The sequence below is a fragment of the Pseudopodoces humilis genome, chromosome 27 (genome assembly GCF_049639895.1).
Source record: "Pseudopodoces humilis isolate 2021_Gansu_Grassland_sample_001 chromosome 27, ASM4963989v1, whole genome shotgun sequence".
Lineage (NCBI taxonomy): Eukaryota > Metazoa > Chordata > Aves > Passeriformes > Paridae > Pseudopodoces > Pseudopodoces humilis.
Genome location: NC_142226.1, coordinates 1485192 through 1503032, shown reverse-complemented (window position 1 = coordinate 1503032; position 17841 = coordinate 1485192). Strand labels below are relative to the sequence as shown.

At 63.5% G+C, this 17841-nt stretch overlaps 1 protein-coding gene across 1 annotated transcript in view; it reads left to right on the top strand.

Annotated features, from left to right (window-relative positions):
- The window catches only part of FOXO6 (forkhead box O6), a 33466-nt gene extending 19028 nt beyond the window's left edge, over positions 1-14438 (top strand). The window contains exon 2 of the mRNA XM_014258589.2: positions 12862-14438. Coding sequence (XP_014114064.2) covers positions 12862-14274 — 1413 coding nt within the window. The 3' untranslated portion in view covers positions 14275-14438. The remainder of the gene's footprint in view (positions 1-12861) is intronic.
- Positions 14439-17841: the final 3403 nt, after the last annotated feature.

Sequence of the window (17841 nt, the reverse complement as noted above, 5' to 3'; positions counted from 1 at the left end):
TCCCTGCCTCAGTTTCCCGTGTCTGCAGCAGGCCTGGGCTGGGGGTTGGGACGCAGCATCCCTCCTTCCCACGGGGCTGGAGCTTCAGAACCATCCCCGGGGCCTTGTGGTGACCTTGCTCCACTTGCGTGACTTTGACTGGTGTGACTCGAGCTGGTGGCGTGAGGGGTCTCTGGACCCCCCCAGTGCGTCACTGCCTCTCCCAGCAGGGTCTGTGTGAGGCTGGGGATGCACAGAGCAGCCTCGGGCACAGACTGAGATCAGACACAAAAGGCTCAGCCCTGCTGGGAGCGCCCATCCCCACACATCTCACCCCAGGGTCTGTGCGGGTGTGAGGCAGCTGAGCCCCCCTGGCTGTGAGAGCCTGGCAGGCTGAGGGACCTGGGGACAGCTCTGGGGCTGCCCTGGGGTGTCTGATGTCCCTCAGATCCCGTGGCACAGGGTGCTGCACTCGGGGCCTCTCAGCTGTGACAGCATCTCTGCTGACAGCCCCTTGTGGCACATGGCTCGGGACCATTGGGCTGGCCCGGGCCAGGAGGGCCATTGCCATGAGGCTCCTTCCTTCCCGCTGTGTTTCTGGCCGTGCAGGGACATGGTGACACCGGTGACAGCTCCAGCTGGGGAGTGTTTGCCCCTCTGCCAAGGGGGTGACCCTGGGGGTCTCCACTCCCTGCAGCAGCCGGATCCTGCCTGTGCCAGGGGGGCTGTGCTGGGAACGGGGGGGTCCTGCCCTCCTCCTCCTGCGCACAAGGGCAAAAAATTAATGTGAGAGAGGAAAAAAAGGGAGTTATGTGGGGTTTGCACAGAATCATGGGTTGGGTTTGAAGGGACCCAGAGCCCACCCAGTCCCACCCTCTGCCATGGCAGGGACACTTCCACTATCCCAGGCTGCTCCAAGCCCTGTCCAACCTGGCTTTGGGCACTTCCAGGGATGATTTGGAGGATTTTGGAGGGTTTCAGTGTGTGCTGGCATGGGGGGCTCTGACTCTAGGGCTGGCTGGGGACAGCTGGCCCTGGTCAGGGGCTGGGGGATGTGCAGTCCCACAGGGCTGAGTGAGGAGGGGACAGGAGCCAGCCCATGGTGTGTGTTACACTGGGGTGGGCTGTCAGCACTGAACAGCAGCTTGGGGACAGCAGGGACAGCCCAGAGCCTGCCAGGGGTGCCATGGGCTTGACCAGATGGACTCGACCCCACCACTGGCTGGAAACTGCTCCTTATTTTCAGGGATGTTTTTTAAATAGTGCTTCTTGCCATGTTTCTGCACAGCAGGTCCCTGTGGTGAGGATTTTCTCCCTTAGAGGCATCACTGAACTCTCCCCTGCTCCACCCTCTGGGCCTGAAACCTGCAAACTGGCACAAATGTTTGTTTGCTTGAGCAACTGGGATTTTATTTTATTTTATTATTTTATTTTACTCTCTTCTATTCTATTTTATTCTATTCTATTTTATTCTATTTTTATTTTTTTTTTGTATAAAACTGCTCCATGAAGAATCTCTCAGCCAAAGTCATTTGGTGGCAGGGATGTCCCTGCTGTCCTGGCCACCCCTCTTGTCCCCTTACCCCTCAGGGCTGAGAGCCCTGAGTTCTCCCAAGTCTTTGCCATCTGTGCTTGCTGGTGGTGGGATAAAATCTCTTGCAGGAAGGACTTCCTTCCTGGGAGGGTGGGGAGGCCCTGGAACAAGTGGTCCAGAGAAGCTGTGGCTGCCCCTGGATCCCTGGAATTGTCCAAGGTCAGGGCTTGGAGGAGCCTGGGACAGTGGAAGGTGTCCCTGCCATGGCAGGTGGTGGGAAGTGATGTACTTTAAGGTCCTGCCCAACCCCAAACCAGTCTGGGATTCTCTGACTCTATGGGAGAAGCAAAAAGCACAGAAGAGCTGCCTCCCATGGGTGTCTGAGCATCGCTGTGGGTCACAGGATGGTGCAGGCTGAGTCCTGCTGCTTCCCCTTCCTCCCGTGGGCAGGGAGGAGGAGGTGGGTGGTTTCCCTCATGGGAACAGCCAGCTCCTCTGCCTGCTGGGCTTGGAACCCCCCACGGGGGCTCAGCATCCTGCTTGGGGCACCTCCTGCATCCCTGGTGGGTGCTGGCTGTCCCTGGGGTCTCTCCCAGCAGGATTTGATGTGGCTTGCCTCGGTTTGGGAGCAGCTCTGGGTTCTCAGTGTGGGTACAGACAGGACAGGACTGCCAGCCCCAGCCCCAGTGCCAGCAGCAGGGGGGCAGCCAGCAGGGACATCAAGTGGTACCTGAGGAAAAGGGAGTGCGGCTGCTTTAATGGTTTGGCTGCGGTGAGAACTTGGTGTGGAGGAAATTGAACCCAGGGGAAAAAAATCCTGTAATTTCATGCAAAAATTACATGGCAGCTCCGGGTGATTTACTGCAGCTATTTTGGTGGCCAACTCTGGGGTGTCATTAGAGCATTGCAGGGTAAGCAGCTGCTGGTGGAGAGGGTTTTCCCAAGGCTTCTGACCTGGCCTCACCTGTTGGAGGGGGTCTGGGCGAGCAGGGAGTGCTGAGGGTGGGTTTTGTCCCCAAAGGCGAGGGGCTGGTGTCCCTGGCACCCTGCAGAGCATCCCTGGCTGTGGTGGCACCTCAGGGGAGCTGGGCTGCTGGGGCTGGAGCTCCCGTTGCAAAGGGAGGGGCAGAGTCCAACCCTGTGCTCCCCCTTGCTCAGCACCCCCTGCCCCACAGCCCACCCCCAGCATCCCCGTGGGGCTGGCTGAGAGCTGGGGCTGGCACAGGTCCCCAGGGCACTGCTGTGCCCGGTGGCACTACAATGTCCCCTGGCCAGCTGCCCAGGGCAGTGGCTCAGCTGCTTCCAGCTCTGAGGGTGAGCGGGTGCCCATGCCAGGGCCACAGAGCTGAGATGGGCAACACAGCAGCTCAGCTGCTCCCTAACCCCTTCCCTCTGGCAGCATTCCAGGGATACAGAACACGAGGAGGGCAGGGCTCCTGGCTGTCCCTGCAGGCAGTGACCCCATAGCCAGGGAGGGTGTGGGGCCAGCCCATCACCCTGGCACCGGGGCCGTGTCCCTGGGGGGTACCTGGTGCCAGAGGGAGCTGCAGCTGGGTCCTGTGTGCCCACAGCTCCTGCCCCCTTGCAGGGAGTGGGGAAAGGCTGGGCTCTCCCAAAACATCCCCCAGTCCCACAGGGGGTCCCCAGCTCCCCAGAGGGGGGCACACAGGAGCGTGTGTCTGCTCGTTAGGCACAGCCCTGCTCTGATCTAATGAGCCCTTCGGGGAGCGCCTGGGGCACGAGTGGTGCTGGGGATTTGCAGAGGTGTGGTTCTGCATGCAGAGGTGCACAGGATGCCTTCCTCATCACCCCGGGCTCCTCCTCCACCCCCTCAGGTCACCCCTTCAAGGGTGGGCAGCACAGACCCTGGGGTGGTGGGGCAGGACGGGGCTTGGGGCAGACACTGTGGGGTGCTGGGACCAGCTCTTCTGCCCCCTCCTGCCCTTGGGAACTGCTGTGGCTGGAGGAAAGGGTGTCACACAGAGCCCCAGCACAGCCAGGAACAGGCTTGTTCCTGGGGTTCCTGTCCAGGAATAGGGTTGTTCCCAGGGTTTGGGGCTGTTCTGGCCCCGTCAGGAGAAGCCCAAGGCAAGGGATATCTTTGTGCAGGCTCTGGTAGCTGGATTGACCATGCAGGTGTTCCCCCAGCACTGAAATCACTCAATACCACTCCTAATTCTGTCTCCATCCATCCATCCATCCATCCATCCATCCATCCATCCATCCATCCCGAGCTGTTTGGACAACGCTCTCAGGCTCAGGTTGGGACTGTTGGGGTGTCTGTGCAAGGCCAGGAGATGGATTTGATGATCTTGGTGGGTCCCTCCCAGCTTGGGAGATTCTGTGGTTCTCTGACCCATCTCCTGAGCCACCTCACTGGGACTTGGTGGCCGAGCTGGCTTTTCCCCTGGTTTTGGAGGGGACATGGAGTGATGGCAGCTGGCTAAAATAAAGCGGCTGCCATGGCAACAGCAACAGTCCCAGGGCTTGGGAGAGGGATTCCGGGCCCTGTGTGCCACCTCTGCCACACCCACGGGCACTCTGGTTCCAGCCTGGGCATGAGGAGTGTCCCCATGTGGCCTCCTGGCTGGGGGGTGCAGGGGGTCTCACCCCCGAGTGCTGACCCAAGCACCCCCGTGGGGTGTTCCCCTGGGGCCGGGGGGTGTGGGGGTGCCCTGGAGAGAGGGCTGGGCACGGGGGGGCTGCTGGGGGCCGTGGGGAGCCGTGGGTGGTTTGATGGGTGTCAGTCAGGTCACTAGTGAGTTTGGGAACTGCTTGTGGTCAGCAGGGGAAGGGAGGCACTGGGGCAGCCCTGGAGCATCTGCCAAGCGCACAGTGGGGGTGAGGGGCAGCTCCGTGCCAGGGGGTGCGGTGGGGGGGGATGCATTGGGGGCTTCAATGAGGTCGGACCCACTCAGAACCAACCAAGATGTGTGGTGGAGATGGGCCAGGAGCAGCAGGGGGTCAGGAAGGGAATGGGCATCCCCCCAGGGACCCATCCAGTTCCACAGCACCTGTGCTGGTTCTGAAACCAGCCTGGAGCCCAGGCAGCCACAGCCGGGCTCTGTCTGGATCTGGGGGTCGGGATGGGGCTGGCGAGCCCCGGCAGAGGGTCAGGGTGGTGGTTTCCTACCTGGACCTTCTCTTCCAGGAGAGGCACGTCTGGGCCACGCCATCCCCCAGCCCCGGGATGGACAGGGGGACGATGTTGTGAGATTCCAGAGTCTGGAGCTTGTCTGGAGCCACACAGCATCGTGGAGCCGTGTGCCCCAGGGGCAAGGCTGGACCCCTGCCCGGTGGGCGCAGAGAGGGGCCGGGGGGATGTTCGGGGGGATGCTCATGGAGGATTCAGGCTGCAGCTTCAGCCCCAGCCGTCCCTCGGCTCTGCTCACACCTCGGGGGTGATTAGCGGGCCCTAATGAGCTGTCGGCGGCGCTCGGAGCGCGGGGGGGAGGCGGGGATGCTCCGGCCGTGCCGCCCTGGGGCTCCTCGCGTGTCAGCCACCTGCGCCGGGGCCGGCCGGGCGCGGCCCCTCTCGCCTCTAATGGGCATTTGGTTCAATTAGCAGCACGTCAGCCCCGCTCTGCTCAGCCGGAGCGCTGACCCGAATGCGCTGCCTTCGCTCGCCGCCGCCGGCGAGACCCCCGCGGCGGGGGCCGAGTGCCTCCCCCTGCCCCTGCCGTGCCCTTTCCGCAGGCACCGGGCGGGCCCTGCCCGGCTCCAGCCCCCGGCAAGGACGGCCCGGGGAGGGGGGACAGCCCCGGCTCCCGAGGGGGACGTGGCAGACGGGACCTGGGCACCAGCTGCGGGTGGGGGGCTGAGACAGAGCCAGAGGCTGGGGAGGTTTATGGGGGTCTGCAGGGTTATGGGGCATTGCGGGGGTCTGCAGGGTTATGGGGCATTGCGGGGGTCTGGGGGCATTGTGGAGCATTGTGGGGTCCTAGGGAGCTTGTGGGTCTGCCTGTGGGCTGCCATAGGGCACCAGGGAGCTGATGAAGCAGTGCAGGGGGGTTGCTGTGAGATGCTGTGGGGCACAGCGTGGGGGCTGCTGTGGGGCAGTAACAGCTCACAGGCTGTGGGGCAGTAACAGCTCACAAGATGTGGGGCAGTAACAGCTCACAAGATGTGGGGCAGTAACAGCTCACAAGATGTGGGGCAGTAACAGCTCACAAGATGTGGGGCAGTAACAGCTCACAGGCTGTGGGGCGGTAACAGCTCACAGGCTGTGGGGCAGTAACAGCTCACAAGATGTGGGGCGGTAACAGCTCACAGGCTGTGGGGCAGTAACAGCTCACAGGCTGTGGGGCATGGCAGCGCTCAGGCTGCACAGGAGCCCCGTGCTGGGGGGCTGCTCCTGCCCAGCCAGGCACCGCGGGGATGTGGGGAGCTCACAGACTGCTCACAGCAGAGCCCGGTGGGATTCAGTGGGGCTGGGTCCCGGTGTGGGGCTGGATTTACAGCCACCCCCTGCCTGCCCCCGTGGGCTTCCCCTTGTTGGCTTCACCCACCCGTGCAGGGAGAGCTAGTGTGGGTCAGGAATGGCATGGGGCTGATGTGGATGGGAATGGCGTGGGGCTGATGTAGGTCAGGAATGGCGTGGGGCTGATGTGGGTCAGGATGGCGTGGGGCTGATGTGGGTCAGGAATGGCATGGGGCTGATGTGGACAGGAATGGCGTGGGGCTGATGTGGACAGGAATGGCGTGGGGCTGATGTGGGTCAGGATGGTGTGGGGCTGATGTGGATGGGAATGGTGTGGGGCTGATGTGGGTCAGGATGGTGTGGGGCTGATGTGGGTCAGGATGGCTTGGGGCTGATGTGGGTCAGGATGGCTTGGGGCTGATGTGGACAGGAATGGTGTGGGGCTGGTGTGGTCAGGAATGGCGTGGGGCTGATGTGGGTCAGGATGGTGTGGGGCTGGTGTGGTCAGGAATGGCGTGGGGCTGATGTGGACAGGAATGGCGTGGGGCTGATGTGGGTCAGGATGGTGTGGGGCTGGTGTGGGTCAGGATGGTGTGGGGCTGATGTGGGTCAGGATGGCTTGGGGCTGATGTGGACAGGAATAGTGTGGGGCTGATGTGGGTCAGGATGGTGTGGGGCTGATGTGATGGGAATGGCTTGGGGCTGATGTGGGTCAGGATGGTGTGGGGCTGGTGTGGATGGGAATGGCATGGGGTTGATGTGGACAGGAATGGTGTGGGGCTGATGTGGGTCAGGATGGTGTGGGGCTGATGTGGGTCAGGATGGTGTGGGGCTGGTGTGGGTCAGGATGGTGTGGGGCTGGTGTGGGGCTGATGTGGGTCAGGATGGCTTGGGGCTGATGTGGGTCAGGATGGTGTGGGGCTGATGTGGGTCAGGATGGTGTGGGGCTGGTGTGGATGGGAATGGCGTGGGGCTGATGTGGGTCAGGATGGTGTGGGGCTGATGTGGGTCAGGATGGTGTGGGGCTGATGTGGGTCAGGATGGTGTGGGGCTGATGTGGGTCAGGATGGTGTGGGGCTGATGTGATGTGGATGGAAATGACGTGGGGCTGGTGTGGATGGGAATGGTGTGGATTGAGCTGATATGGGTCAGGCTGATGTGGGGTGGGCTGACGCCCCCACAGGCACGGTGGGGTCTCGTGCAGCTGTGGCACAGCATGGGGACCTGCTCCTGTCATTGTGGGCCATCCTGTCCCTGTCACGAGCAGCCGGGGTGCCTGCCAGCCCCAGCGTGTGGGCAGCACTGCCACGTGTGCCAGCTGCCACCTGCTCGCCAGACACGCCTGGGCCCCGCTCGGGGTGGCCGTGCCAGGACTGGTGGGCTGTGCTCAGCCAGCGGCTGTTCTGGGCAGGATGGTGACACCAAAGCAGGGAGTAGGGCTGCCCATGCCCAGGGGATGGTGCCAGGAGGTGGCTGGTGCCCACAGGCAGAGCCATTTTTTGGGTGAATATGGTGTCTTCGGCGGTGTCACCATTGAGTATCCCATGCCAGCACCCTCCCTGTACATCATCCCCAGGGATGAAGCCCCACTGAGGCTGTCAGCAGCTTCTGCCCTCTGGAATATTTCCTCCAGCAGTGGCAATTTTTATGTGCAAGAAGTGAATAAGCATCAATTAACCCCTGGAGCCGTCCTTGTGCTGCTGGCAGAGCTCTTGTTAGCGTCCCCGTCCCTGCTTCCTCCTGTCACCGCTGTGAGAGTCCCCACGGGGTAACAACCAAGGGGCCCCTTTGCTGGATGGCCCGGCAGCCTGGACAGACAGACAGACAGACAGACAGGCGGCCCCGAGGGGCTCTCTGAGAGCAGGGCTGTCAGCTTGGAATGTGTGGGGAGCAGCTGGGATCGGTGGGTTTGCTTGGAAAACGCTTAGTGCTGTGCAGGGAGGGGTGCCGGGCAGTGGTGGGGACAGCAAGGGGGGTGCAGGGGATGTGACAGGGATGGGGAGATCCACAGAGCGCCTTGTTTATCCCCCCAGCTCTGGCCAGGGCTCGGATTGCACTCGTTTGCCCCCACCCCGCTCTCCTCAGGGCACGCAGAGGGGAGTTCAGCCCCGCTCGCTGCACCCCGACACTCGCGGGCACCCCGAGGCTGGGGGGCACCCTGGGACCTGCTGCTGGGGTGGGCATGGGCAGCGCTGCCTGTCTTGGGGGTCGGTACCTGGCTGGGGGCCTCATCTCGGGGTCCGAGCTTCGTCTCGGGGGTCGATGCTCATTTTTGGGAGTCCGGCCTCGGGGAATGGCTTCCGGCTCCCACCGCATCATCATCATCATCATCATCATCGCTGCCAGATGCCCATTGACAGTCAAGTCACTCTCCCAAACAATGGGTCCGGCTAATCCTTTTACAATGGGACTAATTGCTAATCAGACCGATTTCACACTGCCTGTTCCCCTGACAATGAGGCTCGCCGGAGGAGGGCTCCTGGGGGGGTGAGGGGCTCTGTGGGTGCCCACAGCCCCCCCTCAGCCCCCGGGAGACGGGCACCGGCGTGGCACTGGGCACTTCCAGCTTGGCAAAGGCTCCGGCAGCTGGCGGCTGGGGGCTGGCACGGGCTCAGCCTCGCCCTGCCGTGCTGCCAGCCGGGGCTGGGCAGGGGGTCCGGTGCACCTGCAGCCCTGGTGCCACCTCCAGCCCACCCTTGTGCTCCCCGGAGCGTCTCTGTCCCCTCGGCAGAGCTGGGGGGTGTGCTGGGCCCGCAGTGCGGGTGTCAGTGCTGCCATGGGCTGGGTGTCACTGCTGCCATGGGCTGGGTGTCACCGCTGCCATGGGCTGGGTGTCACTGCTGCCATGGGCTGGGTGTCACCGCTGCCATGGGTTGGGTGTCACCGCTGCCATGGGTTGGGTGTCACCCTGACACGGGCTGGGTGTCACTGCTGCCATGGGTTGGGTGTCACCCTGGCATGGGCTGAGTGTCACCGGTGCCATGGGTTGGGTGTCACCCGTGCCATGGGTTGGGTGTCACCGCTGCCATGGGTTGGGTGTCACCGCTGCCATGGGCTGGGTGTCACCGCTGCCATGGGTTGGGTGTCACCCTGGCACGGGCTGAGTGTGAGCTGGGGACCGATGCCCTCTGTGCAGTTTGGGGGTAGCGGGGCCGGGTTCCCAGTGAGGGGCTGAGCCATCGGAGAGGACTGGACAGGCAGGGGTGACACGGGGACAGAGGGGACGGGAGGGAGGCACAGCTCGGCCGCAGGGCACGACCAGCTCTGCACTGGTGTCACAGGTGTCTGGGTGCCCTGGGGCTGGCACCGTCCTTTCCTGAGCCCAGGGCACCCCCTGCCAAGGCAGCTGCTGTCCCCCGTGTCCCCAGCTGCGCGTCACTGTCAGCGGGGCTGCGGGATGCTGGGTGCCTGGAGCTGCGGGATGCTGGGTGCCCGGGGCTGCGGGATGCTGGGTGCCCGGGGCTGCGGGATGCTGGGTACCCGGAGCTGCGGGATGCCGGGTGCCCGGAGCTGCGGGATGCCGGGTGCCCGGGGCTGCGGGATGCCGGGTGCCCGGGGCTGCGGGATGCTGGGTACCCGGGGCTGTGGGATGCTGGGTACCCGGGGCTGCGGGATGTTTGATGCCCGGAGCTGCGGGATGCCGGGTGCCCGGGGCTGCGGGATGCCGGGTGCCCGGAGCTGCGGGATGCTGGGTGCCCGGAGCTGTGGGATGTTTGATGCCCGGGGCTGCGGGATGCTGGGTGCCCGGATCTGCGGGATGCTGGGTGCCCGGGGCTGTGGGATGTTTGATGCCCGGGGCTGCGGGATGCTGGGTGCCCGGGGCTGCCGGGGTGCCCGTGGCTGGGACAGGTCCCTGCCTGCTGCTAATCAGCTCCTGGCCCGCCCCAGCGCAGCCCCCGCCCTGCTCCGTGTGCCCCGAGCCGCGGCCAGCCGAGCGTGTCGGGGTGCTAATGAGGAGAGAGCCGGGTGTGCTGCACCTTGCGCTTAATTGCCGCTGTCTTCAGGCTCTTAATGAAGCTCGGCTGCAGGAGAAGCCGCAGCCTGCCCTTCTCTCCCTCGGGCAGCCTGACCCTGCCAGCTCCGTCCCCTGCCTCTGGGGATGCAGGGTGCCCTGTGCTCCCTCTGAGGATGCTGAATGTCACCCCCATCCAGCTGTGACATCCCCAAGGCCCATCCCCTCTCCCCGTGCTCTTCATGGCAGCTCCATCCCTGCAGCATCTCCTGCCTCCTGTGCTGAGCAGAGCTGGCAGGGAGGGACTGTGGCCATGGGGGGGTCCCCACGAGTGCCAGGGGCCCGGCAGTGACTGAGCATCACTCCAGCAAGCCCAGCTTTGGCATCCCCAGCTCCCCACAGTCTGTGGGTGCAGGGCACCAGGGGCTGAGCTGGCTGGTGGCCCTGGGCCTGCCAGGCAGTGACAACCACGTGCTGTGCTCCTGTCCCTGCTGCTTGAATGCCAGTGGGAGTTTGGATCATTCTGTGGCTTAAGGAGAGGTGCTGGAAGGGTCAAGGGGACTCTCCCTGCCAGGAGGGCTTGACTTGCTCTGCTCGAAGGTGGTGAGCATTGGTTGGGCTGGTGGTGTCCCAAACACCCCCTGGGCCCCCTCCCCAGCTGTGCAGGAAGGGGTTAATGGCTGGCCCATACCTGCAGTTGCATTTTAAAGATGTGAAATTAAAGCCCGTAATTTATTCTCCCCACACACGAAGGAGCAATTAGTTCTAAACACGGCTTAATCAGTCAGTGCGAGATTGATTTCTGTAGACTTGGATTTGGTGGCTGCTGGCGAGGAGCCAGCCTGGGAGCAATCTCCAAATAAATGAAGTGCAGAGAAGTAAGCCATTACATAATATGATAGATGAGGCTGGAGCTCACTTGCCTCTTCATTAGTATTCCACTGTACACCACAACGGCACCAAACTTTCTCCCCTGTACCGTGGGTTCCTCTCCCTCCTCGTCCTTCTGCCCCTCCTGCAGCTGGGGAGGGGCTGGGGAGGTGCCTCCCCTCTCCAGCAGCCCCTGGCCAGCCCCGAGAAGGGTCTCTGCAGACCGAGCCTCTTCCCTGGCCTCTGCATCTTGCCTTTTGCCTCTGGGGAAACTGAGGCACAGGGAGCTGGGGTGGCATCCCATGAGCTGCATGTCAGCAGGGAGAGGCAGGTGTCAGAGAATCCCACACTGGTTTGAGGTGGGAGGGACCTCAAATCCCACCCCAGCCATGGCAGGGACACCTCCCACTGTCCCAGGGTCACCTCCCACTGTCCCAGGGTCACCCCCACTGTCCCAGGGTCACCTCCCACTGTCCCAGGGACACCCCCACTGTCCCAGGGTCACCCCCACTGTCCCAGGCTGCTCCAGCCCCAATGTCCAGCCTGGCCTTGGGCACTGCCAGGGATCCAGGGACAGCCACAGCTGCTCTGGCAATTCCAGCCCAGCCCCTCCCCACCCTCCCAGGGAACAATTCCTGCCCAAGATCCCACCCAAATCTCCCCTTTTCCAATCTCAAGCCATTCCCTGTGTCCTGTCCCTGCAGGCCTTGTCCCCAGTCCCTCTCCAGCTCTCCTGGAGCCCCTGCAGGCCCTGGTGGGGGCTCTGAGCTCTCCCTGGAGCTTCTCCTCTCCAGCTGAGCACCCCCAGCTCTCCCAGCCTGGCTCCAGAGGGGCTCCAGCCCTGGGAGCAGCTCCAGGGCCTCCTCTGGACCAGTTCTAACAGGTCCATGTCCTTCCTGTGCTGGGGATTGCAGTGCTGGGGGCAGCTTTGCAGGTGGGGTCTCGCAAGAGCCAGGGGAAGAATCCCCTCCCTTGCCCTGCTGGTCTTTTCTCTTTATTGCAGCCCAGGAAGGGGCTGGTTCCTGTCCAGCCTCTCGCCCACCAGAACCTTCTCTGCAGGGCTGCTCTCGGTGGGTTCCTCTCCCACTCTGTGCTCACATCCTCACCCCCTCTCTTCCCCAGCCCAAAACCGCGAGGGTGCATCACCCCAGGGTCCCCCCAGGCTGTCACCCCGTGGGGCAGGGGCAGCTGGGGATGTTGGGGTGTGCCCCCTGCTCCAGCCAGGGAGCTCCTCAGAGCCGGCACAAGCCCAGGGCTCCGAGTGCTGCTCTCAGCAGGACCCTGAGGTGCTGGATGTGGATGAGGGAGCCATGAGTGTGCAGGGTGGAAGCAGCCCCCAGGCAGTCCTGCTGTGGGCACAGGGGCTTCTAGTGGGTTTACAGACCCACCTGAGCCTCCCAGGTGTGTCCCTGTCACCAGAGCCAGACATGCAGGGAGCCACTCGCTCTCCTGTGGGCCCTCAGTCCTGTTCACAGGGGGTGACAGGCATTTGGGGACGAGGTCTCACGTGGTACCAACAGGTTGTTTTGGGCTGTGGTGGTGCTGATGTGCCCTGCATGAGGCGTGTGTCGCTGCTGAGGGTGGAGGGGAGCACATCCCCAGTGATGTCAGGCAGGGGAAGGGGCTTGGAGTCCACTCCAAAGGGATTCCCTCTGCCTGTGGAGCTGTGGGGAGCCAGCTGGGATCTCCACAGCCCTGGGAGCATCCTGTGGGTTGTGCTGGGTGGTCCTTGTGGTGGGCTTGACCTGGGTGGTCCTGACTCCGTCACTGCATTTGTTGCCTCTTCACCTTGTCCCTCCTGCCAGGGAAGGAATGTCCCCTGAGAGCTGGCCCTGGCTGCTGCAGGTCCCTGGGGACTCCCTGTCCCTGCCATGACAGGGATTGTGCCAGAGACGGAGCTGGGAGTGCAGCAAAGGGCTGTGACCCACGGGGTGTGGGAGGGACCTGCCAGCTGAGCTCTCCCAGCCCCAAACGCTCCGGCTCAGACACCCCAGGGGATGGAGCCCAGGTGTCTCACGGTGTGCCCCCCATCCCCGTGGGACTCCCTTTCCTTGGGGGGTGCCATCCCCGCTGCTGACCCCGTCCCTGTCCTTGCTGTCCCCGCAGAACTCCATCCGGCACAACCTGTCGCTGCACACCCGCTTCATCCGCGTGCAGAACGAGGGCACCGGGAAGAGCTCCTGGTGGATGCTGAACCCCGAGGGCGGCAAGACGGGCAAGACGCCGCGGCGGCGGGCGGTGTCCATGGACAACAACAGCAAGTTCCTGCGCATCAAGGGCAAGGCCAGCAAGAAGAAGCAGCTGCAGGTGACGCAGGAGCGCGGGGAGGACAGCCCGTCCTCCCAGCAAGCCAAGTGGTCGGAGAGCCCCGCGTCCCACGCCAGCGATGAGTACGACGCCTGGGCGGACTTCCGGACGCGGGCCAACTCCACGGCCAGCACGCTGAGCGGGCGCCTCTCGCCCATCATGGCCAACCACGAGCCGGACGAGCTGGAGGAGGACGATGGTACCCCCTCGTCCCCACTGATGTACCCCAGCCCCTCCAGCACCATGTCTCCGTCCCTCAGCGCCCGCTGCTCCGTGGAGCTGCCCCGGCTGACCGACCTGACCGGCACCATCAGCCTGAACGAGAGCCTGGGGGAGAGCATGCTGGAGGACCTGCAGGACGGCTACAGCATGAGCCCCTCCCAGCAGCTCCCCCCGGCCGCCCTGCGGCAGCGGAGCTCCAGTTTCACCTTCAACTCCAAGTGCTCCAGCATGGGGGCCGCCTCCAACACCTACTGCGGGACCATCTACAGCCAGCCGGCCATGAGCCTCATGCGCCGCCTGCCCATGCAGACCATCCAGGAGAACAAGCAGGCCACCTTCTCGCCCGCCAGCTCCTACAGGAACGCCTCGCTGCAGGACCTGCTCTCCTCCATCTCCTACGCGCACAAGGAGAGCATGGTCCCGGGGGAGCTGCCCCTGCCGCAGGCCAGCCCCATGGTGCCGGCCCGTGGCCACAGACACAACCCGCTGCTGTGCGGGGGCGGGGAGCAGGGCTTGTCCTCCTACCCGCCCCACCCGGGCTCTCTCGTGAAGAGCAACGCGTTGTACCACCCGTCACCAGCCGGTCACCACCCTGCGGTCAACACCAGTGCCTTAGCCAATCCTGTCAGCCTTATGAGCCTGCCCAGTGACTCGTGCAGCATGACGGCCGTGCCGCACCACGGGCACCTGCATTCCTACGCTAATAACCAAGGGGCGCACATGAGCTTGCTGGATTCGCTGCAGGGCCCCTACCCGGGGGCCGTCCACCCCCCCGTGTTGGGCCAAGACAGGTTCCCAGCAGACCTGGACCTGGACATGTTCAACGGGAGCCTGGAGTGCGACGTGGAGTCCATCATCCTGAATGACTTTATGGACAGCGATGAGATGGACTTCAACTTCGACTCGGCCCTCCCGCCGCAGAACGGGCTCAACGTGCCCGCGCTGCCCGGGGGGCCGCAGCCCACGAACCAGAGCTGGGTGCCTGGGTGACGCCTGCCCCGGCACGGGCTCACCACCGGGAAGCCACGAGGGGAACATTGAGACTAACTTTTTTTTTTCCTTTCTCTTCTGCCTTTGTTTGTTAAGATGGGCGAGAGCCATCGGTCTGAGCTTGAGGTCGAACACGAAACACAAACCGGAGGGTCAAATATTGAGACGGGGGAGGACCCCCCCAGCCCCACGTGTGCCCGGTCTGCAGGTCCTGCCAGCATCCTCTGGAGGACACAGGGCAGGTGGGTGGGAGAGGCAGCCGGAGCCAGGCAGATCCAGGGGGGTAGCAGGCAGGGAAAGCCTTTCCAGACGGTCCCAGTGCCCCGTGGCAGTGGTGCCGGTTTGATTCGCCCTTGGGCTGGGTGACAGAGTGGTGACGGCTGGTGGCGTGGGACCCTCCCCACGTGGGCATCCCCCCTGGGAGGGGACTCTCCTCTGAGCCACCTTGGGATTGAGTCCTCCGGGTAGAAGTGTCAGGAGTGGGGACCCTGCCCCAAGGGAAGGGGGGGCTCGTGACCCCTCAGTCCTGGTGGAGACGGGAGCTCTGCCGAGCCCACACCCCCAGGCCACCTCCACTGCAGGTGTCCTCGTGTGGCTCCAGGCAGCTTTTCTTACTCAGCAGCGAGAAGGGGGTGGTGATGGTGAGCAGCCAGCAGCCCTGGGAGCAGCATCTCGGCAGCCCCCGGGGCCTGAGGGTGCCAGGGAAGGCTGCAGCCCCTGCCCGGAGCAGGCTGGGCATGCTCCCGGGGGGTCCTGCTGGGAGTGAGGGTCCCCTGAGCTGGAGGCTCAGGGGCAGCTCGCAGGGGCGGGGAGGGGGCCGTATTTATTTGATTTCATGCACTCTTTTGCCATTGAGTTTTTGCGTTGGAAGGAAGAAAGGGGCGAGCTTAGGGAAAGGAAAGAGAGAGGCCATGGGCAGTGCTGGTGGCTGTGTCCCATCACGTGGCTCATCTTGGCCATGGTGGGTGTTGGATGGTGGGGGGCTGTGATGTGGGTCATCCTCGAGGAGGGGCTGGTGTGTGTGGGGAGGGGGGGATGTGGGGGCCAGGCCTCTGGATGCAGTGCGGGGTCCATCCTGCTCCAAGCTCAGGTGACCCACATTGCTCAGGGAGGTGCCACAGGCTCCCCAGCCAGGGCTGTGGGGCTCCTGTGGGGTCAGTGCCACCATGCCTGTCCCAGTGCCTCACTGCCCACCCCAGGGGTGCCAGGAGAGCCGATCCAGGAGCTGTCAGCAAGAGGGGTGCACCCACCTGCCAGGGGCTGGGGCTCCATGAGGATGGGGACCATGATGCACACGTGGTCCTGCTGTGTGTCAGGACCCCAGACTGACCCCGCTGCCCCATGGGACAGGAACGGGCCAGGGACGTCCATCCCGTACAGCTGCCAGGAGCAGCAAGGTTTTGGGGGGGTCCAGGCTGGTGACCAGCAGGAGCAACTGGTCTGGAGATGATGGAGGGGCTGGCAGGAGGTGGTGGGAGCTGCTGCTGTGTCCTGTGGGGTCTCTGCTGCGCCATCCTTCCTCCTGGGCAGCTCTCTGTGACCCCCAGGCCCTGGCTTGCAGCGGGGTCGGTGCACTGAACCAGCACATTTCCCCAGCCCAGCTCTTCCCTCCTTGCCCCAGCACCAGCTCCTCTGCCACGGAGCAGGTGCTGGGTCCCAGCCAGCCCCAGGGACATGGGGACCCACGGGTGGCACCTCCTGCTCCTGTCCTGACCCACACGGCTGTGGCAGAGCGTGACAGAGGAGCCCCATGTGCCACCGCTCCCCTTCACCCGGGGCACACGGCAGGCACGGTCTCTAAAGACATTCTTACGAGTTAATTAATTATGTTTACATTATTTGATCATGTACAGAATTTAATATATTCTATTATATATAATCTTTCTTGAATGCTTTTTTAAAAAGGATTATTCTTTGGTCAGGATCATTACCGCATTCCTTTTATACATCACCTCTCGTTTCAGGCATCTTTCAAATCCTTGGAAACCGATTGCAAGTGGTTATTTTATCCCTGACCCCCCAGTTCAGCACGTGGGTGTGAGGGACCCAGAGGCAGGAGGGCAGCTCTGGCTGCCCTGGAGGAGACGGGGGGCTCTGCCCCCCAGGAGTGGGAGAAAGGGAAGGGGTCCTGGCTTTTCCAGGCACAGATCCAGCAGCACACCAATGCTGGGCAGGCATTTGGAGATGGGATTCTCCCACGCAGGGAGCTCCCCGAGCCCCCTTCGATGTCACAGCCACGGGCCGGCCATCGCCGTGGCGGGAGGAAAACGTCCCCTCGTCCCGCGGCCGCCCCCGCGCCCCTGCCCCTGCGTGGGCACGGCCCCTCGCCAAGCTGTCGTGTGGTTCGTGACCGTGGGGTTGTCGTGTGTGCGGTGCAGTCGTGTCGGTAACGTCGTGTGTTCAGTGGTCGTGCGGGGCGAGGGGCGGCGGGGGCAGGCACGGGCACCCCCGAGCGCTGGCACCCCAGGGGCTGTGGGGACAGGTGACCGAAGGACCCAGGGCCGTGGGGACAGGTGACCAAAGGACCCGGGCACGTGGGGCTGTGGGGACAGGTGACCAAAGGACCCAGGGCCATGGGGACAGGTGACCAAAGGACCCAGGGCCATGGGGACAGGTGACCAAAGGACCCAGGGCCGTGGGGACAGGTGACCAAAGGACCCAGGGCCACGTGGGGCTGTGGGGACAGGTGACCAAAGGACCCAGGGCCATGGGGACAGGTGACCAAAGGACCCAGGGCCATGGGGACAAGGTGACCAAAGGACCCAGGGCCGTGGGGACAGGTGACCAAAGGACCCGGGGCCATGGGGACAGGTGACCAAAGGACCCAGGCACGTGGGGACAGGTGACTAAAGGACCCGGGGCCATGGGGACAGGTGACCAAAGGACCCAGGGCCATGGGGACAGGTGACCAAAGGACCCAGGCACGTGGGGCTGCAGTGGCCAGGTGCTGACGGACTGGGGGTGTGGGGCAGGCAGGTCCTGGGGCCGTGCCCCCCCTGCCACTGTGGTTGTGGGGGACACCAGGGCTTTGTGTCGCCGGCTGAGGCTCCAGGTTCCCTCTCTGGAATCAGCGAGGCCACCTCATGTCCCACCACACTCAGCTTCATCCTCCCTTCTCCATCACCCCCTTCCCTCTGGGACCAGGAGCTGCCTCTGCTCCCGCCCTGCCCTGCCTGGAGCCGGTGTGGGGGACACCCGAGGGCCCCCCCGGGCTGCTTCCCCCGGCGGTTTTGGGTCCTTTCCCTCGTATTTATAGCTGTACAGACTGGGGGGGAGGGTCGGAGGCATCATCTCTCACATGCATCTATCGTAGGCAATGGTAACTTTCTTGGTTGTGCTATTAGAGTTTGTGTATGTGGCAATGTAAAGAACTGTGTATAGTGCATTGTACAGCATATTTTCATGAATAAAATTGTTTTAAATATTACCAGGTGGGGCTGCTGCTGCCGTCAGTGCTTGTGTGGTTGGGCTGAGAGGGGATGGTGCCCCCCAGGGAAGCTGGGGAGAGTTACCAGGGGGGAGATGTGATGTTTGCTGAAGCTGAGCTTGCATGGTTGGAGGTCACAA